At 48.6% G+C, this 19,403-nt stretch overlaps 9 protein-coding genes across 9 annotated transcripts; all 9 read right to left on the bottom strand.

Annotated features, from left to right (window-relative positions):
- Positions 1–986: 986 nt before the first annotated feature.
- DQ04_00131260 (hypothetical protein) lies at positions 987–1,292 on the bottom strand (the record flags this gene model as incomplete). Its single annotated transcript, XM_009308253.1, has 1 exon — positions 987–1,292. The coding sequence occupies one exon, from the start codon at positions 1,290–1,292 to the stop codon at positions 987–989; it is 306 nt and encodes a 101-aa protein (XP_009306528.1).
- Positions 1,293–3,002: 1,710 nt separating this feature from the next.
- Positions 3,003–3,356, bottom strand: DQ04_00131250 (hypothetical protein; the record flags this gene model as incomplete). The annotated part of the gene is made up of 1 exon (XM_009308252.1): positions 3,003–3,356. One exon carries the CDS (start codon positions 3,354–3,356, stop codon positions 3,003–3,005), a length of 354 nt encoding a protein of 117 aa, XP_009306527.1.
- A 1,435-nt stretch (positions 3,357–4,791) lies between these two features.
- Positions 4,792–7,644, bottom strand: DQ04_00131240 (putative protein kinase; the record flags this gene model as incomplete). The annotated part of the gene is made up of 1 exon (XM_009308251.1): positions 4,792–7,644. One exon carries the CDS (start codon positions 7,642–7,644, stop codon positions 4,792–4,794), a length of 2,853 nt encoding a protein of 950 aa, XP_009306526.1.
- A 528-nt stretch (positions 7,645–8,172) lies between these two features.
- DQ04_00131230 (hypothetical protein) lies at positions 8,173–8,484 on the bottom strand (the record flags this gene model as incomplete). The annotated part of the gene is made up of 1 exon (XM_009308250.1): positions 8,173–8,484. The coding sequence occupies one exon, from the start codon at positions 8,482–8,484 to the stop codon at positions 8,173–8,175; it is 312 nt and encodes a 103-aa protein (XP_009306525.1).
- Positions 8,485–9,861: 1,377 nt separating this feature from the next.
- DQ04_00131220 (3,2-trans-enoyl-CoA isomerase, mitochondrial precursor) lies at positions 9,862–10,749 on the bottom strand (the record flags this gene model as incomplete). Its single annotated transcript, XM_009308249.1, has 1 exon — positions 9,862–10,749. The coding sequence occupies one exon, from the start codon at positions 10,747–10,749 to the stop codon at positions 9,862–9,864; it is 888 nt and encodes a 295-aa protein (XP_009306524.1).
- Positions 10,750–11,352: 603 nt separating this feature from the next.
- Positions 11,353–14,415, bottom strand: DQ04_00131210 (putative aminopeptidase, putative,metallo-peptidase, Clan MG, Family M24; the record flags this gene model as incomplete). The annotated part of the gene is made up of 1 exon (XM_009308248.1): positions 11,353–14,415. One exon carries the CDS (start codon positions 14,413–14,415, stop codon positions 11,353–11,355), a length of 3,063 nt encoding a protein of 1,020 aa, XP_009306523.1.
- A 189-nt stretch (positions 14,416–14,604) lies between these two features.
- DQ04_00131200 (putative ribosomal protein L3 mitochondrial) lies at positions 14,605–16,008 on the bottom strand (the record flags this gene model as incomplete). Its single annotated transcript, XM_009308247.1, has 1 exon — positions 14,605–16,008. One exon carries the CDS (start codon positions 16,006–16,008, stop codon positions 14,605–14,607), a length of 1,404 nt encoding a protein of 467 aa, XP_009306522.1.
- A 259-nt stretch (positions 16,009–16,267) lies between these two features.
- On the bottom strand, positions 16,268–17,092 carry DQ04_00131190 (hypothetical protein; the record flags this gene model as incomplete). Its single annotated transcript, XM_009308246.1, has 1 exon — positions 16,268–17,092. One exon carries the CDS (start codon positions 17,090–17,092, stop codon positions 16,268–16,270), a length of 825 nt encoding a protein of 274 aa, XP_009306521.1.
- A 196-nt stretch (positions 17,093–17,288) lies between these two features.
- On the bottom strand, positions 17,289–19,367 carry DQ04_00131180 (hypothetical protein; the record flags this gene model as incomplete). Its single annotated transcript, XM_009308245.1, has 1 exon — positions 17,289–19,367. One exon carries the CDS (start codon positions 19,365–19,367, stop codon positions 17,289–17,291), a length of 2,079 nt encoding a protein of 692 aa, XP_009306520.1.
- Positions 19,368–19,403: the final 36 nt, after the last annotated feature.

Raw genomic sequence — 19,403 nt, 5'->3', positions numbered from 1 at the left:
ATCTGGACAACACCTACTTACGACGGATTTGTCGTGGTGATGCAGCTAAAGCGGGGATTGCTCGAACTCCCAAGGATCCTTACAGCAATCATCGGGTGCCGTGCACCTCCAATTTGTCTCCTTATTTACTTGGAGAGTCTCACGCAACAAGTACGTAATGCTCAAGCTCCCTCGAGGTACAGAGCTACTTGCCGCCAATTAGCATACACATCCCTCTCGCTTTCATCCACATCCGTCACCAGCACCTCCCGCCATTAACATCTGAAGGCACATCTAGCATGGCACCAAATACAGCAACGGGAAGAAAACAAGATCAACAAAAATAGCCAACAAACACAGGAGCACCACAACCTTAGCTATCCGTAATTCACAGAGGCTTCTGTCAGTCAGAAAATGTATCCCCCCCCCCAAATCGAAACGAAGTGCGCTCAACACGCAGCTCAACGAAAAACATCTTTTCAAAAAATACCTCCTCCTAAGCATGCCCCTTTCATACAAACCTCACCCAGAAACAAGAATCAGCACCAAGCACCGCCAGCATCGCATAGCCACAAAAAAAGAAAGAAATTTGAAATCAAGGAAAGGCACAAATGCAGCTTTAATGTAAACATAAGCCGGTTCACTTTAGTATCATTCCATGCAGGAATCATCTGTCGGCAGTGTCACCGGGTATTGATGCAGTTCTCTTAACCAAAAGTTGTAGCTCTTTCTCTCTCTAGGTTTACTCATATCATCTTTCCCAATCTTTTCAGTTGTACTCCCCTTTTTTACCTTTAATCGTATTGGAACTCATTCTGCTTTGTCTATTGTCTGTATCTTGTAGCACCGTGGGAATATCGCATTTTTGCCAAGTACTCGTGATCCTACTGTTCGGATGCTGAAGGTTGATGATCTCCCACAAAAGGTCTTTGGAAAACTTAGTCCAACCTTCAAAAAGCTGTCTCCATGTACTTCTTAAACTCCAGCACCGTACTTGTTTCCGTGCGTTACTGGCGGGCCACAGTAACTTGTAGTCCAGTCACTGTTTTTTTTTGCTTCACTGCGTCGTTTGAGTTGAAAAAAAAAGTTCCATCCAACAGTGCAAATCCATCTGATGATGCCACGTGCAGTACCTTGTCCCGGATCTCATTTTTATCGTTGGCATGTGCAAGAGAAGTTCGCATTGGCAGTTCCGTCTCGACAGTGGGGTGTACCAGCCAATTCTTCTGTAACACACTATTTCGCTCTCGCCTCCCAATGGGATTAATCTCCTTCAAGTGTTCATGTATGCATTTTGCAATGCCCGCGTTCATTTAGGCCCCCACCCCAATGTGCTCTACAGCCATCATCAGCACTTCATCATAGGGAATCAAAACAGAGAAAAAGGCCGCAGCTTGCCCAATGAAGCCCCCAGCCTGCTCTTTAATTTGACTCTCAATTACAGGTAAAGGAGGCAAGTTGCAGAATAAATGAAAACCATTTGGCCCCACCGGCTGTTGGGCTTTCACAAGCTGATGAGAGAAATCATCGTTCTGTCAATGACCTTCACTGTACCCACCAAAGTACAATTTTGCATTGGAAGCATTGGCACGCGTCATCACGGCTTTAACGGCATTGAGGCGGTCCCTGTAGCCCTCATCGTCAACAACGTAACGGGGAATCAGTTCTACATTGTTTATGCGTTAGATGATAGTTTTCTATTCTTTATGTTGTCTCTCCCTGGGTTTATCGCGGCAATTCCACACGTACAGAGACTTCAGCTCACCCATACTTGAGCAATTCATTCGGACACGCACTGCGACGTTCTGTTTATCCCATCGTTTGAAGTTCACTTCGTGTGGAGAGCTCAGAACAACCATCCCCCAAGAAGTAGGAAAAACAAAAACCGAGACGGTTCATCTCCTTGTTTCGCCACATCGTAGATAATGTATCCCCTCAAACTCCATGCCAGATAGCCCACAGCATTCTCTCCCTCTTCGAGGTTTTCGTAGCACTCCACGCCTCCTTGTTCTTCACCTCTGGTCCTATGAAAGACAAACACTTTATTTCTAATGAAGTATGCAATCACCGGAAGTTCGTTCCTTGTCGTAGTGCAACAGTTGGTAGAGGAGATACGAACCAGCTCCCATTGACTTCCCTAAACTAGGCGTCCTAATCAAACCACACCTTCTTGGCTTCTCAGCTTCTCCCCCACCACGACTCTCAAAGCATTCATCTATATCACGCCTCATGATGCGACAAACACGTTCCGTCTCTCAATTGATGTGACAGCCGTCCGTTGGTTTCTTGCTTAAACCACGTGTACGGCCAACCTTTTTTTTTTCAGAATGGAGTACGATTAACTCAACACGTGGTTTGTGCAGATAAACCACCTCCTCTGCATTGTCGTTATCCTCGTCCCCATTCTCATTTGCAGCCTCGGGAGAAAAATAGTTCACCTCACTGTCCGTCCACTCTCTCGTCGGCTTGCCTTTCATCACCTTCCTTCCAACTCCTCTACTGTAACCAGAGACTTTCACCACATGGTTCCATTTAGCGTTGAGCACGAACTCGTAGACGCCTGACCGATTTTCCCTTAATTGTGGGCGTTGCTCTTCTTTGATTCTTCGTCGGTGTACCGCATAACCCTTCCTCAATTGTCATCGATGTTCCTCCTCTACCTGCTGATAGTTCTTTACCGCGGCAAGGGTTGCGTCTAGCATTCCCCCTACAAAGGGGGCAACTTCAACATTTTCTCTGTGCTCATTCCGCAGCTGGAGATAAAAAAAAACACCAGCATGGTTGAGTTTGTGTTCAACTTCCCTCATCATAATCTCTTCTTCCCTCTGCGCTTCCCTATTTTTTCCATTTCCTCTAATATTCCTTTGAATGACGGCATCGCAAGTATGACGTTCAACAGCTCCTCGTCTTCAATATATCTGTTAGATTTGACGACAAACGCCTCCATACTGACATCCTCATTGGCTTCCTCAGCACACCTCTGCCACCAATTTGTTCACGAGGGAAGTCATTTAGCTTCATATTCACGTAAGGACGATTTCCTTTGAGAAGGACTTCTTCCACTGCAATGTCGACAGTCCACCTGGGTCTATTAGCAGCCTCTGTTCTTGCACATGAAGCTGTGAACTGAGCACCGTTGCCGTCTGAATCAGTTCTTGGTCCCACACGGCCGCGTTGTCCCTACCCCCACCCCCAGCCACACCAGCAGAGACAAGCGCGGCATCCCCTGCAGGAGCATTTCTGTTCTCTTCCCCCTTTCCCGTCGGAATTTTTTTTTTATTCCTTATAGTGCGCCTTCGCAACAAATAAAACAGAAACCAAATAAACCAAAAGAGAGTAAATGAAAACAGAGAGAGAATGAAATGCCGATGATCCATCAGCGAGATAGCTGAACATCTTTATTGGGGACACTCACACAGGCACACACAGAGACGCAAGACGCAGAGCCAACAGAAGCGAAGCACGTGGTGCTTTTCTTCTCGTATTCATGGTCAAAAGTGTGTAAAAGGATTCCTCCTCAAATGCGCATTCATGAGTTGACAGATAAATAAGACACAAACTGCATTACTCCTCACGAAATATATAGGGCACTCCAGCCACGCAATGATCCCAATTCACGTAATAATTTCCAATGGCCACTGTTCCTGATTCCGTCGATAGGCGCCAGCCTTGTAACGCTGGCATTTCCACCAGCAAAGAGGATACAACTGAAGTGTCAATTAATCTGGGGAGAAAAAAAAGGCAAAGGGGCATCAAAATATCTCCCTCCACCTCTTCCCACTCCACTCCTCTCAAATCCCGCATCGAACAATAGCAACACATATAGCTTCCGCACAACGCAAACACAACTTGAAACAACAGGAGTAACTTCACTTGATGATACCTTGTTCCTGTACCGTCACGTATTCTGTGGGCACCTTAATCCCCGCAAATCTCATTCTTGCTTTTTCACAGCCAAACACAAAAAATACGCAGTCATCTCTTGATTCCCCACCGCGGCGCCGCGATGGCTGGGGGAGATGAAGATACACAAAGAAACAGAGAACGCTAACAGCCGGGAGTCACATCTGCTCACGTCACAGATTTTTATCACCAAATCAGGTACACACCCACGCACACATACACACAGACAGCCTAGTTGCCTCATCCACAGTTACTAACAACTATGTGCCCATAGAATTCTGCAACAGCCGTCTGCGTTTGGGTTTTTTTTTTCTTTGGTTTCTTTGGATGTATATGACCGGGTGTAGGGAGAGAAGGGTTATGAGAAAGAAAAGCAACTGCTTTACATAGCTTGAAAAGCTGTCAAACTCATGGAATAGACATAACACCCAACAACAACTAAAGTCTGCGTCAATAAGCACAAATTCCGCTCAAACAAGCTTTCAATCAATTCTTCAGCTGAAACTAATGACACGTTTCTTCATTTTCGTATCGGTTCTTTTTCGCTGTCTTGGCTGCACAAAGGCACCGCATAATTCCTGGAAGAAGGGTACATCCTTCAGAGTTGTCGTCCACATCACAAACCACAGTAATACGATAACTGTGCATCCAATAAAAAGCACAATGACCCCAAATATAGTGCTGCGTAGCGTTTCGTCTAGCACCCTGACGACCAGGAGCATTCTACCTATTTCTACAATTAGATGCAGAGAAGGGATGAAAGGGGAGGTAGTAATAATAATAATAATAATAATAATAATAATAAAATCTTGTGAAATCATTTAATCGGAAAGGTCATATAGAAATAAAACTTCTTTTCGTGCGTGTAAACGATCATATGTACTAAAAATATATCTGACTTCAAACTCGTCACTTGTGGAGACTGTTAATGCTATCTACTCTCTTCCCTCGTGAGCCTGGAATAGAAAGGCAATCATAAGAACGTTTGTCCTGAGAGCCATTAGGCGAACCACTTTGAAAAATTTCGTCTACGCCCAGTGAGCGTCGATTCGTTGCTGTAGAACTAACATAGGCCCGAGTTGGGGTAAAAAATGGATCGGCCAAAAGCTTACGCGCAGTTGGCCTTTCAGATGGATTACGTCTACAGCACCGCATGATGATTTCTTTCGCATCACTTGAAATTCTGTCATCTACCTGAGGAACAAAGCTTTCCACTTTTCCCACATTGTAGAGGAAAACGTGTGGCGTCATATTCTTTACGTTTGGCCAAGGCAGACTACCACTTAAGATCTGAGCCATCATTATTCCGAAACTCCATATATCGGACGCCTTTTCAGCCTTGCCCCGTGCGGCCTCAGGAGCGATGTAGGGTGGAGTTCCCTCTGGTCTGTTTGAAGAAGAGATTTTCTGGAGACGCTGCGATGTGCCAAAATCACTCAATTTGCACAAACCATTCTCTAGCAAGAGCACATTTTGCGGCTTAATATCACGGTGGACAATATTCTTTCGATGTAGATATTCAAGTCCCTTAAGGACATCCCTCAGGTACCGCTTCGCACGGTTCACCTTGACTTTTGAAAACTGCCACAGCAGGTTGTGTAGGCTGCCGCCACTTGCCAACTCCATCACAACCAGAAGTTTTTGATCCAAAACAGCGCATGATATGTAACCCACTATATTTGGGTGCCGTAAACGAGAAAGCAAACTCACTTCATTAATAATCGCATCTAATGCCTCCTCGACGTTCCCTTCGACGTTTATACCTTTTCTGCGCAAACGCCGACGGTTAACGCTACTCATATTCTCAGTTTGTGTATACCGAATTACTGAAAGTTCAATCGCCTTGATAGCGACCAAGGCTCCCGTCTGCGATAACCCGATCGATACGCTTCCACATGCTCCAGTGCCCAAAATACGGTTCGACATGCGAAATATCATCCCTTGACGATCACGAAACTCTGTGATATCCGGCCTCCAGTCGATATCTGGAGATGCTGGGCAACTAGGGCTACGAGCCCTGTAAGCATGGGGAGCCAAACCGACCTGATGGCCATCAGTTGAAGAGGCCGACGGTGGGCAAGTACCATCTCGACTCAATATAGCTCGTCGAAGCTGATCCTCGACAGAGCTTGCCTCAGGCTTCCTCCAGTGATATGAATCCTTCCTTTTTTGTAGTGGCATGTTGGTTGATTCATCAACCTCTACAGGAAATAGCTGCCATTGAGGTATGCGTCTCCGGTATATTTTCCCACTTTTCTGAAGATAGTAGCATAACTGTCCCAATCGAAACGTCTGCTCATCTCCAGGGTTTGCATCATAGATATCACAATACATGCGCTCCGCAGTAGCGTATTCGCCTGCCTGGAAATATTGAAACGCTTCAACAAGTTTTTTATGATGTGAATGGGAACCCTCAAATATCTCGTACACAACATGCTGATTATTGTTGGCATCTGTCACGCAATCTATCGGAATACAACAACATCCACCAGGGCAGCTTTCAGACAAATCCCCTGTACATGCATATTTTACACCCAGGGTAATTAAAAGCGAAGGAAGCTCTTCACCAAGGGCAACACAATTTCCGTAAATTGGCATGGCTCTTTCATCCTCAGTACCAACTGTTCCGGCCAGAATGTAGCCTGAAGTTGCCATCACTACCGGGGTCAGCTTCATGCGTGTGGAATACGTCACCTCGTAAATAAACGAATCAAGGGCAACAATTGTCTCACAGACACACTGCATCCCAGCCTTTTCGTGGCTGGAAGCATCACTGAACGCATTCCATTCAACAATTACCCTGTCTGATGTTACTTTCAAAACTGTACCACCATATTTGTCAGCGATGTCAGTCACAAGAGAGTGAAACTCTTGTGATAGGTAATGACAATATCGTAGATCTGCGTCCATCTGTGGCACGAAACCAGATAGGCACGCCACCATCAAAGTAGCCTTCCTTCTCTTCAATCCGGATTCAACTCCTCCATGTATTTCACTGACATTCAGTGTCCTATATGAACCTTCATTCTCAGCAAACTTTTTTCTACCGTCGCGTGTGACACTAACAAGTGCTCGGGTCTCATCGCTTCGATGAGTCAGAGGGTAGTCGGTTAGGCTGGTGCGCAGAGAGGCGGCATGTTGCCTCCCAGGTGAAGATGCTGCTCCTACTACATTTATGGATCCCAATGTTGGTGATGATTGTGCTCCGGGTGTCCCTATTCCACGATCTTCTCTCTGAGATGACTCCGCAATCACCCCAGCCATTTTTTTTTTAAAGATGGTATCGGGAAGCGTTTTGCGGAAATGACGTATAACCAAGGTAACGTTGTTCATGACGTCTTGAACCTTTTGCAATTCGACTTGATCAGAATAGCGCTCCAATAAAAAGGTTTGCTTCTCAGTTATAACATCCACGTCGGTGTGTTCGTTAACGTACAACGGAACGCTTTCTAATTGCAGTTTACTCAGCAAGTCGAAGGCATCGTACAGGTGAGATAACTCTCTCTCCAGGCTTCGTGAAACATGTCTAGAGAACCCCAGCAGTGCAAGGGCAAAAACAATGTACGTAACGATGCATGCAGTTGATACGCCAATGAGTATGCCCTTAGTATGATTCACTGTCGACAAAATGGATGTGGCACCACATGTTTCCGCCTCTTGGATGGCGTTATTCCAGGTAATTCGGTTATCAATGTTGGTAAATAAAACAGTACCAACCAGGCAAAGGCCAGCGATGCATAACTGAAGTGAAGTGCCGAACATGGAGACTTCTGACAACGAATAGAAAGCCTGAGCATCAGCTTCTGTTTTCACTGTGGGGATAGGGGTTTCTTCGTTTGCGACAGTGGAATGCTCCCTACTCGTGTTCCCGTCTTGCCGAGTACTCTCCGCTTTCGAGCAAGTCATTTTTTTCTCTGTAGTACCTCCAGCCTATTGCCAACCAAGAAAAAAAAAACAAAGGATTCATGTCACGGTTGGAAATAGTTGACAAACGATTATTAGTGTACAAAGACTTCTCGGAAAGGAGAAGGATTGCTTTACCCACTTTCACGCTGTAGGAATTTCCCCACAGTACACCAAAAATGCACATAAAGGAAATGCATTAACAATAATAATAATATTAATGACAAAGCGTCTCTCATTCAAGCACCGGAAACATATTCGTACACTTATGCTCACACCGCCCAGCATGACAAATCTTCTCGCACTTTTTCCCGCAGCATGTTAGCGTCTTCCAGCACTTTTTACCACATGAAACAGAGCGTCGGTAACAAGGTAAAAAATATGGCATCACGTTTCCGTGCGAGTCACACCTCTTTTCAACAGGAACAACACAATCTGGGCACTTATCCTCAATATGGCACGGATGATTGGGGGGATGGCCACATGGTCGAGGAATACCACATGGGTGGCTGCAATTCGGAGGTTTCGTTCCGCACAGCACAGGTGGCTCAATCCATGACCTTCGGCAGCGGCAGTAGAGACGCTCATAGGAGGTGTTGCTGCACGGAGGACAGATTCCCCTGTGACAAAGCTGTCCACAAGTGTGGAGTCCGCAAGAAAGTCGTTTCGTGCAAATTTGGTAACACGTGTGATCCTCATTAGTACAGCACACCTCTTTACAGTTGTGCTTTCCGCATGAAAGATGCTTTCGGCAAGGCTTATTACATCTTGGCGGGTAGCAAAGGGGCACCTTCTCAGGAGGAACACCCAGTTTTTGAAGCGCCTCGTGCCATTGCTCGCTTGGCATATATTTGCAAAAGCAGGAATATCTAACACTGCTAGAGCCGCATTCGCATTTCTTCGAGACAACCTCCATGCAAGGTGGGCATACAGGAGTGTCGTGGCAGACAGCGGAACATGTATGGTCGCATGAGAGGGGCATTCCACAAACCATTCCACAGGATGGCACTGGATCTAGGCATGAACTTCTTGGGGTGGTGATGAGCTGGGAGACTTGTACTTTGCCACAAGGACAAAACAACTGTCGCTCAGGAGTTCGTAGGCATGGTTGGCAAGGTCCTTTATGGCAATTGAAATGGCACTTGTGGTTATTGCAGTCAAGAATTTTGGAGCAAGGCTTGCCACAGGAGAAAGGGCCAACCTCACCACACCGACTTTGCCTTTCCACGGTTCCACAAAAGCAGAATTCCTTTACGAGCACAGCGCAAGTCGGACATGGACCCTCATGGCATGAAGCTGTACACCGGTGGTTCCCACAGTCGAGGAGTTTCCCACAAATATCGTTGCACTCAAAGCCGTGAATACCACTTGAGCACCCAACGTTCATCTCAGACTTGCCACAAAAGCACTGCTGAGTACGTGTCAAAGGGCACGGAGGACAGGGCCCGGGGTGGCACATAAGCGTGCATGTATGCAAACAACAATGATCCGTACGGCGTTTTTCACACACTTGGCCACAAGATCCTGGAACTAGAAGGAGGTCCACAGCTGGGTCCTTTATCTTTCCGCAGAAGCACCTCCATTCATCAACGGCAGAATCCGGATTCAATGATTGGCAAAGAGGACACCGAAACGTATTCAAAGAATAGCGGTCACTGGTAGGGATTTCACTACATTTTTTCCTCTCTTCAATCTGTGTCCTTACCCAGAACTTAATACACAACAAATGTACAATTCCATAGCACACAGGGCATGACCAAAGGCCTTGTCTAAGATGTACAAACTCAGAGCACACTGCACATTCGTAGCACCCTCCCTTCAGCCTTTCGGATACCTCTCTTGTCAGTTCGGTCGCTTCACCCATCGGAGTGTGTCTTGCGGAAGGAAGATCATGAGGAAGACAACTTTGCAGGATTCAGAGGCAAACCAATAAATAAAGAACGAGCAAGGCAACGCAAAGGTAGATCCACATGCACACAGGAAAAACAAAGAAAAAAAAGAGATAAATAAATACAAATACCAACAGAGAAAGAGAGAGAGAGAGAGAGAACTATACGTACACATTGAGTCCTCTTATTAGAGACTCGTTCCCTGCATGTACATCCCCAAATCTCGTCTCACTTCCGGATTGTTAAGCATTTCGTAGACATTCCAACACTCGGCAGAACGAAGTGCCTGTGTGCATAATGGTGCAACGAGATTTTTTCGTGATTTGTCCTTCACCATCCAGTACGACCATGAAGCCACTTTAGAGAGCTTCTCAGCCATTTCCAATGCTGGAATAAGAACTTCGTCTGCGTTCTCCACAGTCTCATCCACAAGTCCAATGGCCCTTGCAGTGGAAGCGTCAACAAGTTCACCAAGCTGAAGAAGTGACTCGCACCTCCTCGGTCCAACCACATGGGCGGCGACAGAAACAAGGGATGGTGGAAGTGTAAATCCATATTTGGTCGTGTCAATACCAATTTTAAAAAATGAGCCAATGTCTCTATCTTTTTCCGCCATGACTCGGTAATCCGACGCCAGGGCCATAATACAGCCAACCCCAGTGGCATATCCGTTTATGGCCGCCACAAGCGGCACAGGAAGCGTATTAAGGGTGATATAAAGCCTTTGGAGCTGGCTCCAGTAGGATATAAAGGAATCCTGTGAGAATTCTGTGTGCAGCATATGCAGATCCAGTCCGGCGCTGAAAACACCGGGGAGCGCCGACGTGATGACAATACCCCTGCAGATACCTTTNTCCGGGTTGCACAACTCGCTAATCGAATCCATTATTTCACTCATGAGGGACATCGAAAAAACGTTCGCCACGGGGTTTTTCATGGCAAGAATTTTCACATCTTGTATTGGCGAATCCGTAACTTCAACCAACTTATTTGTGAGCATAGGTGACGATGCCGATCCGAAACTCCTCTTCGCTGCAAGTCTTGCAAGCCACACCCCACGCCCACCTCGCCGCATGTCCCTAGAGTCTGGAAAGAATGAGGAGTTATTAGAATTTTCTTTTTTTTTTTGGGTACAGAATGCAGAACGCGAAGACCCCATTCTTCTTCCAGAAATCAAATACAGTGCATCCGAGACGCATTCACAGCAAAGCAATGTGAACCACATCGACTGAACAAAGCAAGAGGAATCACAGAGTGACCAGACGGAACCGCTCTTAGAGGGCAAAACAGCGAGCATAAAGGTATTCCATGCCGAATCCAAACGCAGGTGAGCGCGGCATAGGTGAGCCAGTCATTTGTTTGCGTGTTGATGTTTTATCTTCTTCGTTTTTTTTTTTNTGTGTGTGTGTGTGTGTGGCGTGAATGCGTCAATAAGCAGAGAACACAAGAATGGGAAGAGAAAAGGAAAGAAAAACAACGAAGAAGACAGGTGTGATGCTACATGGGCACATGTATATGAAACTGCACGTAACATGTCGCACGACGGTAGCCTGGATTTGTCTGCCTTAACCATGTCGCAATCGCTGTTACGACTCTTCTATGAGGTGAGAACGAAAGAAAAAAAAGGAAATGAATATTTCAGAACGAAGAGAACCAAGAAAAGAAAACGAACTGAGTTTTAAAATCTGCGCGGCGGTGGAACTGCGCTGCCAGGATTTGGCATACGTGGCGCCTTGCCCCTCGTCGGGAGCGGTGCGGCCCGTGCTGTGTTCGCCACATGGGGCTTCTTGCGTGGCCGCTCGTCGTCGTCGTCCGACTCGTAGCCACGCTTGCGGTCGTGTGCCTCCGCGCGCCGCTCCATCTCGTCCCAGCTCAGTGCGCTCTCGTCGTCGTCGCCATCGCTGTTATCGGGTTCGCTCTCCTCGTCATCTTCGAGGAAGGAGCTGCCGGTTTCGTCCGTTTCCTCATCCTCTTCTTCGTTGTAGGTGGAGTCGTCGGAGTCCGTCTCCTCGTCACCCTCCTCCTCTTCGTCGCCGTCATTGTCGTTGTTGAGCACCGCCCAGCCGGCCCCCGGCCGCCACGGGTCCCACTCCGCGTCGTCCAGGATTGTCTTCAGCACAACCTTCCAGTTGGGGTTGACGGTTGTCTCCATGTAGTACAGACGGGCGGCGAGGCACCAGTCCTTTATCGCCTCCAGACTGCTGCGCGGAATGGTTGTGATTGTCACCGCGGGCTTGCTGTAGTCTTTGAAGATGAGCGACATATCAAACGTGGATCCACCCGGTATAACGCGCTCGAGTGACACAACCTCAATGTCAGCCACACGCTGTGTGAACGGTGGTCGATCAGAGATTGCCCAGAGAACTTCCCGGTTCGCCTTAAATGTTGTTAATCCCTTGGCGTGAACACCATCAAAAGAAAAGTTACTCACTGGTATCTGCGTCTTCATATTGCTCATCTTTTCCACTGCCTGGGCAAACCGCATAAACTGTTTGTTCGTCTCACTTATACGCATCTGTTCACGTTCCTCTGCGGCAATCTCCTCCGTGTACGACCGCCTTGCTCCTGTGACTCCCTCACTGCTCTCCATAACATCTGCCACAAATTGAACTTCATCGACGTTTTTGCGTGCAATCTCAATACCCTTTTTCAAAGTAATGTGATAAATAACACGGATAGCGTTCACTGCTGGCTGAAAGATCACGTGCTTCATGTTATCGAAGAGCAGGTCGATCGGAGATCCACCAATATAAGAGAAACGCAGGCCGTTTTGATGAAGTTCCAGGTTTCCAATACAGTCCTTGTTTTGCCGGCCAGTTGTTGCTGTAGGTCGTATTTTTATTTGTGGGAGACGCAAAGGATTAGGTGTGACACTGAGTTTCGAGCCACCCGCACTTGCAGAAGCTCGACGCCGCTCTGTGTCCCTGTTTTTAATCCGCTGGTGAATACCCTGGATGGCGATCTTCACCTCTGTGAAGACATCCCGTGGGGCACGATAGCTCAGTTCCTTCACGAAAATCTTTGTTCGATTTAGGCGGTACGCAACATTCGCTTCTTGAAGAGAATGAAATGTGAACGTACAGGTTACGTATTCCCCTTCAGGCTTTATATCAACCTTGTTGATGGTAACAGCATGGAAAGCTGCTACACCATTGCAGACAGGAAAGAAAACTACTTCCTTGTCAACATGCACGTAGATGCCATTTCGTGCCTGTGGTGGAAATGAGCTCTCCTTGGGGTAGGGGATCACATCACCATATGAAACACGTCCAACTTCGTACACACGTAGTTCCTCTGTTGCAGTTGATGTCGCTTTCTTTCCTCCGGCGGCAATTAATTCGGTGTGCAGTTCTCTCAAAAGAGACCTCAACTTCTCGTCACGCGCCGATTCTCTTGATAGAAGAGGCACACTGCTCTGTCCCTGCCGGGTGATCTTGTGTAAATCGCGTGTGGCAATATTAAACGCCTCCTCCTGCGCATCACCCTCGTAAAGAATTTCCTCTACCTTGCGAGATGTCTTTGTGTTGAGCTGGGCACCACCACCGTTGACCGTAACAGTATCAGACAACTCCACGTCGAACGTCTCCCCTGAACCATCTACTACTCCCTCAAGTACCACACGCACAACAAACGTCATACCATCTTCAACAACCGCCTTACCCTTTTCAGAGATGCTTCCACGAGCTTCCAGCACAAGCAAACCAGTTGAGAACCCTAATGATTTGAGCAAGTAGCCTGCCAGTGTTTCGTTAGTAGTCCTCGCGTATTCCATGGCCGCTTCGTAAACATCATTCAGCTTTGCCCCCACCCGAAGCAGTTCAATCACCTTCTCACTAATGGAGTAGACAAATTTATACGCCTCTTTGGCAGTCGGGGGTGCGTTGGCCTCCACAATGAGGGTCCGAGCGAGAAAGGCGGTGAAGCCACAGTTCTTGACACCGTATCGGATAACAATGACGTCACCTCGCAGGGGCTGTGTGCTCACTTCAGTAGTCTGAATCGAAGACTTGTAGGTGCCGCGGTGCATCACACATGTTGTTAGACCAGAGGCGATCGAAAACTGCGAGGTGTCGAGCGTTTCCAACCCTTTCACAGTGTTAGGCATCTCAAGTTTCTTGCTTAACTCATCTCGGATCGAGCTCAATGTTTTAGGGCTCGTCTTCTGTATCTCCTCTTCAATTAATCCACGTGCAAAGCGGCGGAAGACGGCGTTACAGAGTCCTGCTGCCTTCTCCACACACGACACCGCTGATTCATCCTTGACAAAGAGGAGTTCGCCCAACAACGGGGCGACCTCCATCGTCCGCTCTGCAGGAACAATACTGCGTATCAAATGGATGAGTTTAGTCGCAAACTCCCCTTCCTGAATAGTCAATTCCTTCTGGCACAATCCAACAGTTGATCCTGCGAGAAAGGATGACAGCTCCTCGCCAGTGTTGTCATCCAGTCGAATAGACGTGTACGTAAAGGTATCCGTGTTCGGTGGCATTTCCACGGAGACGCCATCGTGAATCACACAGAGTCTTTCCAAAGAAAAGAGCACCGCGACGTTGCACACAACTGTCGGTGAGGAAAAAAGGTACTGCATCACCGCCTGCCCACGTTGATTCTCGAGGGTGTTTGGTGTCAGTGAGCCAAAAAGGCCGCACATCACATTACATCCCTCTCCAGGATCTTGGGTATTTTTCCACGCCGACAGAATGTTCGCCACACGTGCATTAGATAGGGTTAGCACCGTCATTATACTTAATAGCTATAAAAGCTCTACACAGATTGAGAGGAACAAAACAAAGTAGAGTAAATCATCACTGTTGCAGAAAGGGGAGGAAAAAAAAACAATTGGTGTCCCACTAAGTACAGCCTTCCAGAATCCTAAGCAAAACATCACCATCAAAGACAGACCGCGCAAAGAGACAATGGAACAAATGGACTACTTAACACGCTTGTACTTTAGAATTTTTGCACGGCGTGCCTCCTCTTGCTTCTCATGTGCCTTTGTACGTAGGCTCATCAATTTGTACTTCCTGGCCTTTTGCATGTTTTGTCGGTATTTCTTCCTCGCCTCGAAGTACTTCTTCATGTCGTACACCTTCTTCTTGGGAGGAGCGACTGTCGGTTTAGCGCTCTTCGCATCCTCCACATCTGCCTGAGAGACCAGCTGAGGAGCCGCAAACTCATCGCGGAAGTACATGAAGAGCGGCGGACTCATAAGCTGGCATTCGTCTGTTGACAATTTAGTGAGGTCCTCCTCCGCGGTCGGAATAAATGTTGGGAACGCAGGGAGGCCCCGATGCTCATTCCACAATGTGTATCCCTTTGTGTTTATTGTATCGCTAAACTTCACATATGTCCCGACATCTGCGTCGATCAATGTGGGGAGATAAATAAGAGAGTTTTTGTAGTCGATACGCCAGACAGGCACACCTTGGTATGTCTCTGCAGAGGCGCCTGTCTGCCCTGCCATGCGATGGCCAGGGTAGATGCGCTTCTGTCCTTCCGTACCCATACAACCCGGACGGCGCTGCCACTTGGAGTCGCCCAGCCACACATAGCCGCCGTCAAAGCCGTGGCGAAACATAACACCGCGGTAGCCATAGTCTGTGTTCTGGAATGTAATAGTGACTTCTTGGCCCGGCTTGAAGTGGCGCACGTCAAGCTTCGTGCCCACAGGAGCATAGGCGTCGGGTGTAATGGCAAACCCTGCACAGACGTGCTTTACAGGAACTCCAGAAGCCTTGTAAAAGGCGGACACGTGTGGTTTGTGAAACTCCACGGGCACGTTCGTCGCCCCAACATACACCTTGTCTGTCCCTACATCCCCGTTTCGCGTGCTGTGCTTTACTATCTGATTGTCTGGAAACCAGAATGCGGTGCAATCAAACTGATTTCCAAGCTCGTCATAATCTTTGCATGTGAATACCTTAACGCCAACCATACCAAACCTCACCGAATAGAACATGTTAAATTCACCAAAAGGAGGAGGATTGTCCCAGGCCCGTGTGTCTTGATACAATTCGGGAAACTTTTCACGGAGACGGATAAAGGCGTCGTATTTGTCCTCTCGAATGGCATCATAGGTTGTCTGCAGCTGCTCCGGTTGCCACATCCGTGGGTTATCGGGAATCTTCGGATATAGACTCATTTTATCACCATGGTCAAATAGGTAAGGATAGTAGCAGTGGTACATGTCGCGGTCCTTCTCCTCCATCAGCGATGGGTAGCAGCGGTACCAGTCGGTGCGGATGCGCCGGTCACCCGGGCCGCCTCCAGTTCGACGCCGGCACTGCGTATATACCGCAAGTGTCAAGGCGTCACGCATGCCACCCCGCCGCATTCGTACTAAAGAGCGCATCTACAGACGCAAAGGGGGTGGGGGGTGGGGGAAGGTACAAGAAAAAGTAAATAAATGAAATGGAACAATGTATACACTGCGAAACTGAGAGAATGTCACAACAATAACAAGCGAGAGGAACACAGGTGATGCTTTCACACCAGAAGGCGACGTGTGGTTTGTACAAACTCGGGGTTCCTTGTCCATATGTTTGTATGTGCGTATGCGGGTGTGTGTGTTTGCTTTGCTATGTGCATGTGGTCTACACACGCCTGCTATTCCCGTGTACTGGATCATACTCCTGCGTGATTTCAAAAAGACGGCCCTCAAGTCTCGACCTGAATGCATGCTGTGGCTCTATGAGCGTGAACAGCGAGCGTATCGTAGAGATATCACGCATCGTCCGTGTATTCTTCACCGTCGCCTCTGGTATGTCCGCACGAAGCTGCTGGACCTCGAATGGTGCATGCTTAAACCAACGGTGCGGAAATCCACGCCAAGTTGCCCGCTCTAGAGGCTTGCGATACCTGTGAACCCCATCGGAGCGATGGTCACTGTACACCTTTCCCGCCGATTCGATCATTCTGTCCATAACCGGTTTGGAGAGAAGCAGTAGCAGTTTTTCACCGAACTGAAGAAACAGTTGGGTTGCCTCTTCATACTCCTCGTTTGTCCTGTAGCAGTTCTTCCGGTGCAAACTCTTCATGCCACTGCCATGGAGCAGACGACGCTTGTGCTCAGGCACCGTTTCACGAAAGCGTCGGGCGGAGCGCTTCTCGAAGAGGGCCTTCGTTTCGTCAGGGTCCACCTTCCGCAGGTAGTTCACCATGGCAAAGCAGAGGTCGTGTATCTCTTGTGAGGCGGCCTCAAGCTCGTCAAAATCGCCCGCAAACGTGTCATCCTCGAAGGCTGGCGAAGTCCCCAATGCCACACCGTCACCGGCCCCAGCCGAATCTCTCGCGGAGACATCAGTCGCGACAATACCCTGCTGCGCAGCAGAGCGGTGCGGCGTTCGCACCACGCCAAATTGCAACAGGCAGACGCCAACCAGCGACGCATGCCCGCAGCCAAGCCTAAGTGCCCTCATGGACCTTGTGAAGTTGTAATCTCTTCAGGAGAAACATAGAAAAGTGATCATTTTGAGTATAACACCTATCCACTTCTCCAGTACTCTTTGTTGACTTTTTTTTTTTGTGGTGGTGGACTTTTTCCTCCTTCTTCCCCTCCCCATTCACGCACCCCTTCTCCAAAAACCTGTTCACCACCAACATCAATCAACCCCTTCAGTCTTTATTTTCGTTTATGCTTGGCCACGCCCCATCATAGCCTGGCCGAGCAGACGGCAACAGCAAACGTGTAATAACTCTGCCTTCTTGTACGTAGGCAGCCACATCCACGAAGCGAGTCTCGGGCCCCTTCTTAAGCTCGTTCACCGCAGCGGCAGCCAGAGACGACAAGACACCCTGATTTGCGTCATATTCCATCGAAATGTTGGCTCCTCGACTGTTTGGTGTGAATAGGCACCGTATCCGCTTTCCATCACCCGCCTTAACGGCCAAAAACTCCAGCTCCTGGACGGTGCCACACTCCACCCAAAAGCAGGGGGAGGCGCCAGGCGAGTGAAGGTACAGCGGGGTGAGCAACCGCATTAAGGACAGCGGTTCCTCCACGGCATCAAACGGCTTCGGCATCAGCTCACTGTTTCTGAAACGGAAGACGGCGATATTCGGAGAAGGAATCAAAGATGTTTGCAGGGCGTTAAAAAATGGCAGCGCCCTGTTTCGAAACTCAGATCCCCACAATTTAGAGGCGTTGACAAAGCCAAACCGGCGGAAGGCATGGACACGAAGCTTGTGCCGAAGGCGATGCACGGCCCTTTGAGAGGCATTGTGAGTGTGTTGCAACGAATCCGGCACGCCCAGCAAGCCTGCAAGCGCATCGCACGCCGCAATAAGATTGGAAAAGTAGAAGGATGAATCCAACCCCACCCCTGGCATCCAGACCCCACTGTAGCTTGTGAAAAGCGGTTTTGGAGCCGCAGCACTTGCAGCACGTGGAGCGGCGCAACTCTCACCGCAGAGCACGCGATTCATCGCGATATGATCGACAAGGCCCACATCTCCGCGGGAGTACTCGCCATCGCTATGATGCTGCTGCTGCTTTTCAGCAGTGGAGTGTTGCTGTAAAACAGAAGATTCGTATGCACTCATGTATCCGTCAATAGAGGGAACTACAAGTAGTGCGGCGTAGATGGCATCGTCTCTTGCTTTCGGTGTGGGTGCCAATAGACAGAGTGTCACAACGATCGGAAACCACTTCAGTATCCTCTCCGCATCATCTAGGCCTCCATGAAGAAGCTTGTGCACAGCAGCTGTCAACGCACGGAAGGTTGAATGAGGGAGTGGACCCAACTGTTTGCCCTCAACAGCGTCCAGTGAGTCTCCCACGAGTTGTTGATAAGCCTGCATACTCTCGTCAGGCACCGTCATGGAATGAATCGCTGCACCAATCGCACGCTTACGCGTGTCATTAACACCACCAAGTTCCTCAGGTAGCTTCGATGCCAACAGGCAGCCAAGCGAACGGCAGAGAATAGGGTAACTTGTCATGCCTTCATTCACCTCTTTTGCTGACTCGATGTAATTGTTTAAAGACACAAGTAGAGATTCGCTCTTCGCCTCTGTGGGATTCTTTAGAAGAGAGAGGGACAAATGGTGTATTCCAGCGATACCGCCTTCGTCGCAAGGCAAACTCTTATCCACACCCCTGGCGTGTCGTAGCACATTGGCATTTATCCGTTCGATTGACAGCTCTTCAGAATCGCCGAACACACTATCCTGACGGTTGCTGAAAGTCATTGTGTTCAACTGGGCATTAATGCTGCGATCCTTCAGCGACCACAGGGCACCTGACGAGACACGCCACCGCTCCTCGAATGCGGCAATGACAGCAGCGTAGTGGTGAAACTCAAACTTGTCCAGAAACCATCCAATACACGGCCTCCCATCAGGCATTAGCAAAACGTCACATATTGTGGTCGTTGTATCATCTGCCGAAGCTCCGACTGTGTGATGGCACGCCATTCTTCCTTCACTCAGGCGATCCATCGCTCTCTGCGCCGACGGCGTTGTACCCATACCCACGCCGTAGCGAATGTGCTCCACGCACTGCACGAAAAAGTCCCTCTCTCCATCGCTGAGGCAACTCACATTGGCCCAAAAAGAGGGGAACACCTTGGATGGTGCCCCTCTCTCCTGGAGCTTCTCTTCCGGCCACCCATCGGCGAAGCGAACGAGGCAAGGGCACATTGCGGATCGCCATTCCGCAACAGCAGCAACGTGCCATTTACGCCATAGCGGCATGGGCCCGTGTCGACCTCCGCAGCCCTTCTAATACCG

Source organism: Trypanosoma grayi, assembly GCF_000691245.1.
Source record: "Trypanosoma grayi strain ANR4 Tgr_13_V1, whole genome shotgun sequence".
Classification (NCBI taxonomy): domain Eukaryota; phylum Euglenozoa; class Kinetoplastea; order Trypanosomatida; family Trypanosomatidae; genus Trypanosoma; species Trypanosoma grayi.
This window is presented reverse-complemented; position numbering and strand designations above follow the sequence as displayed.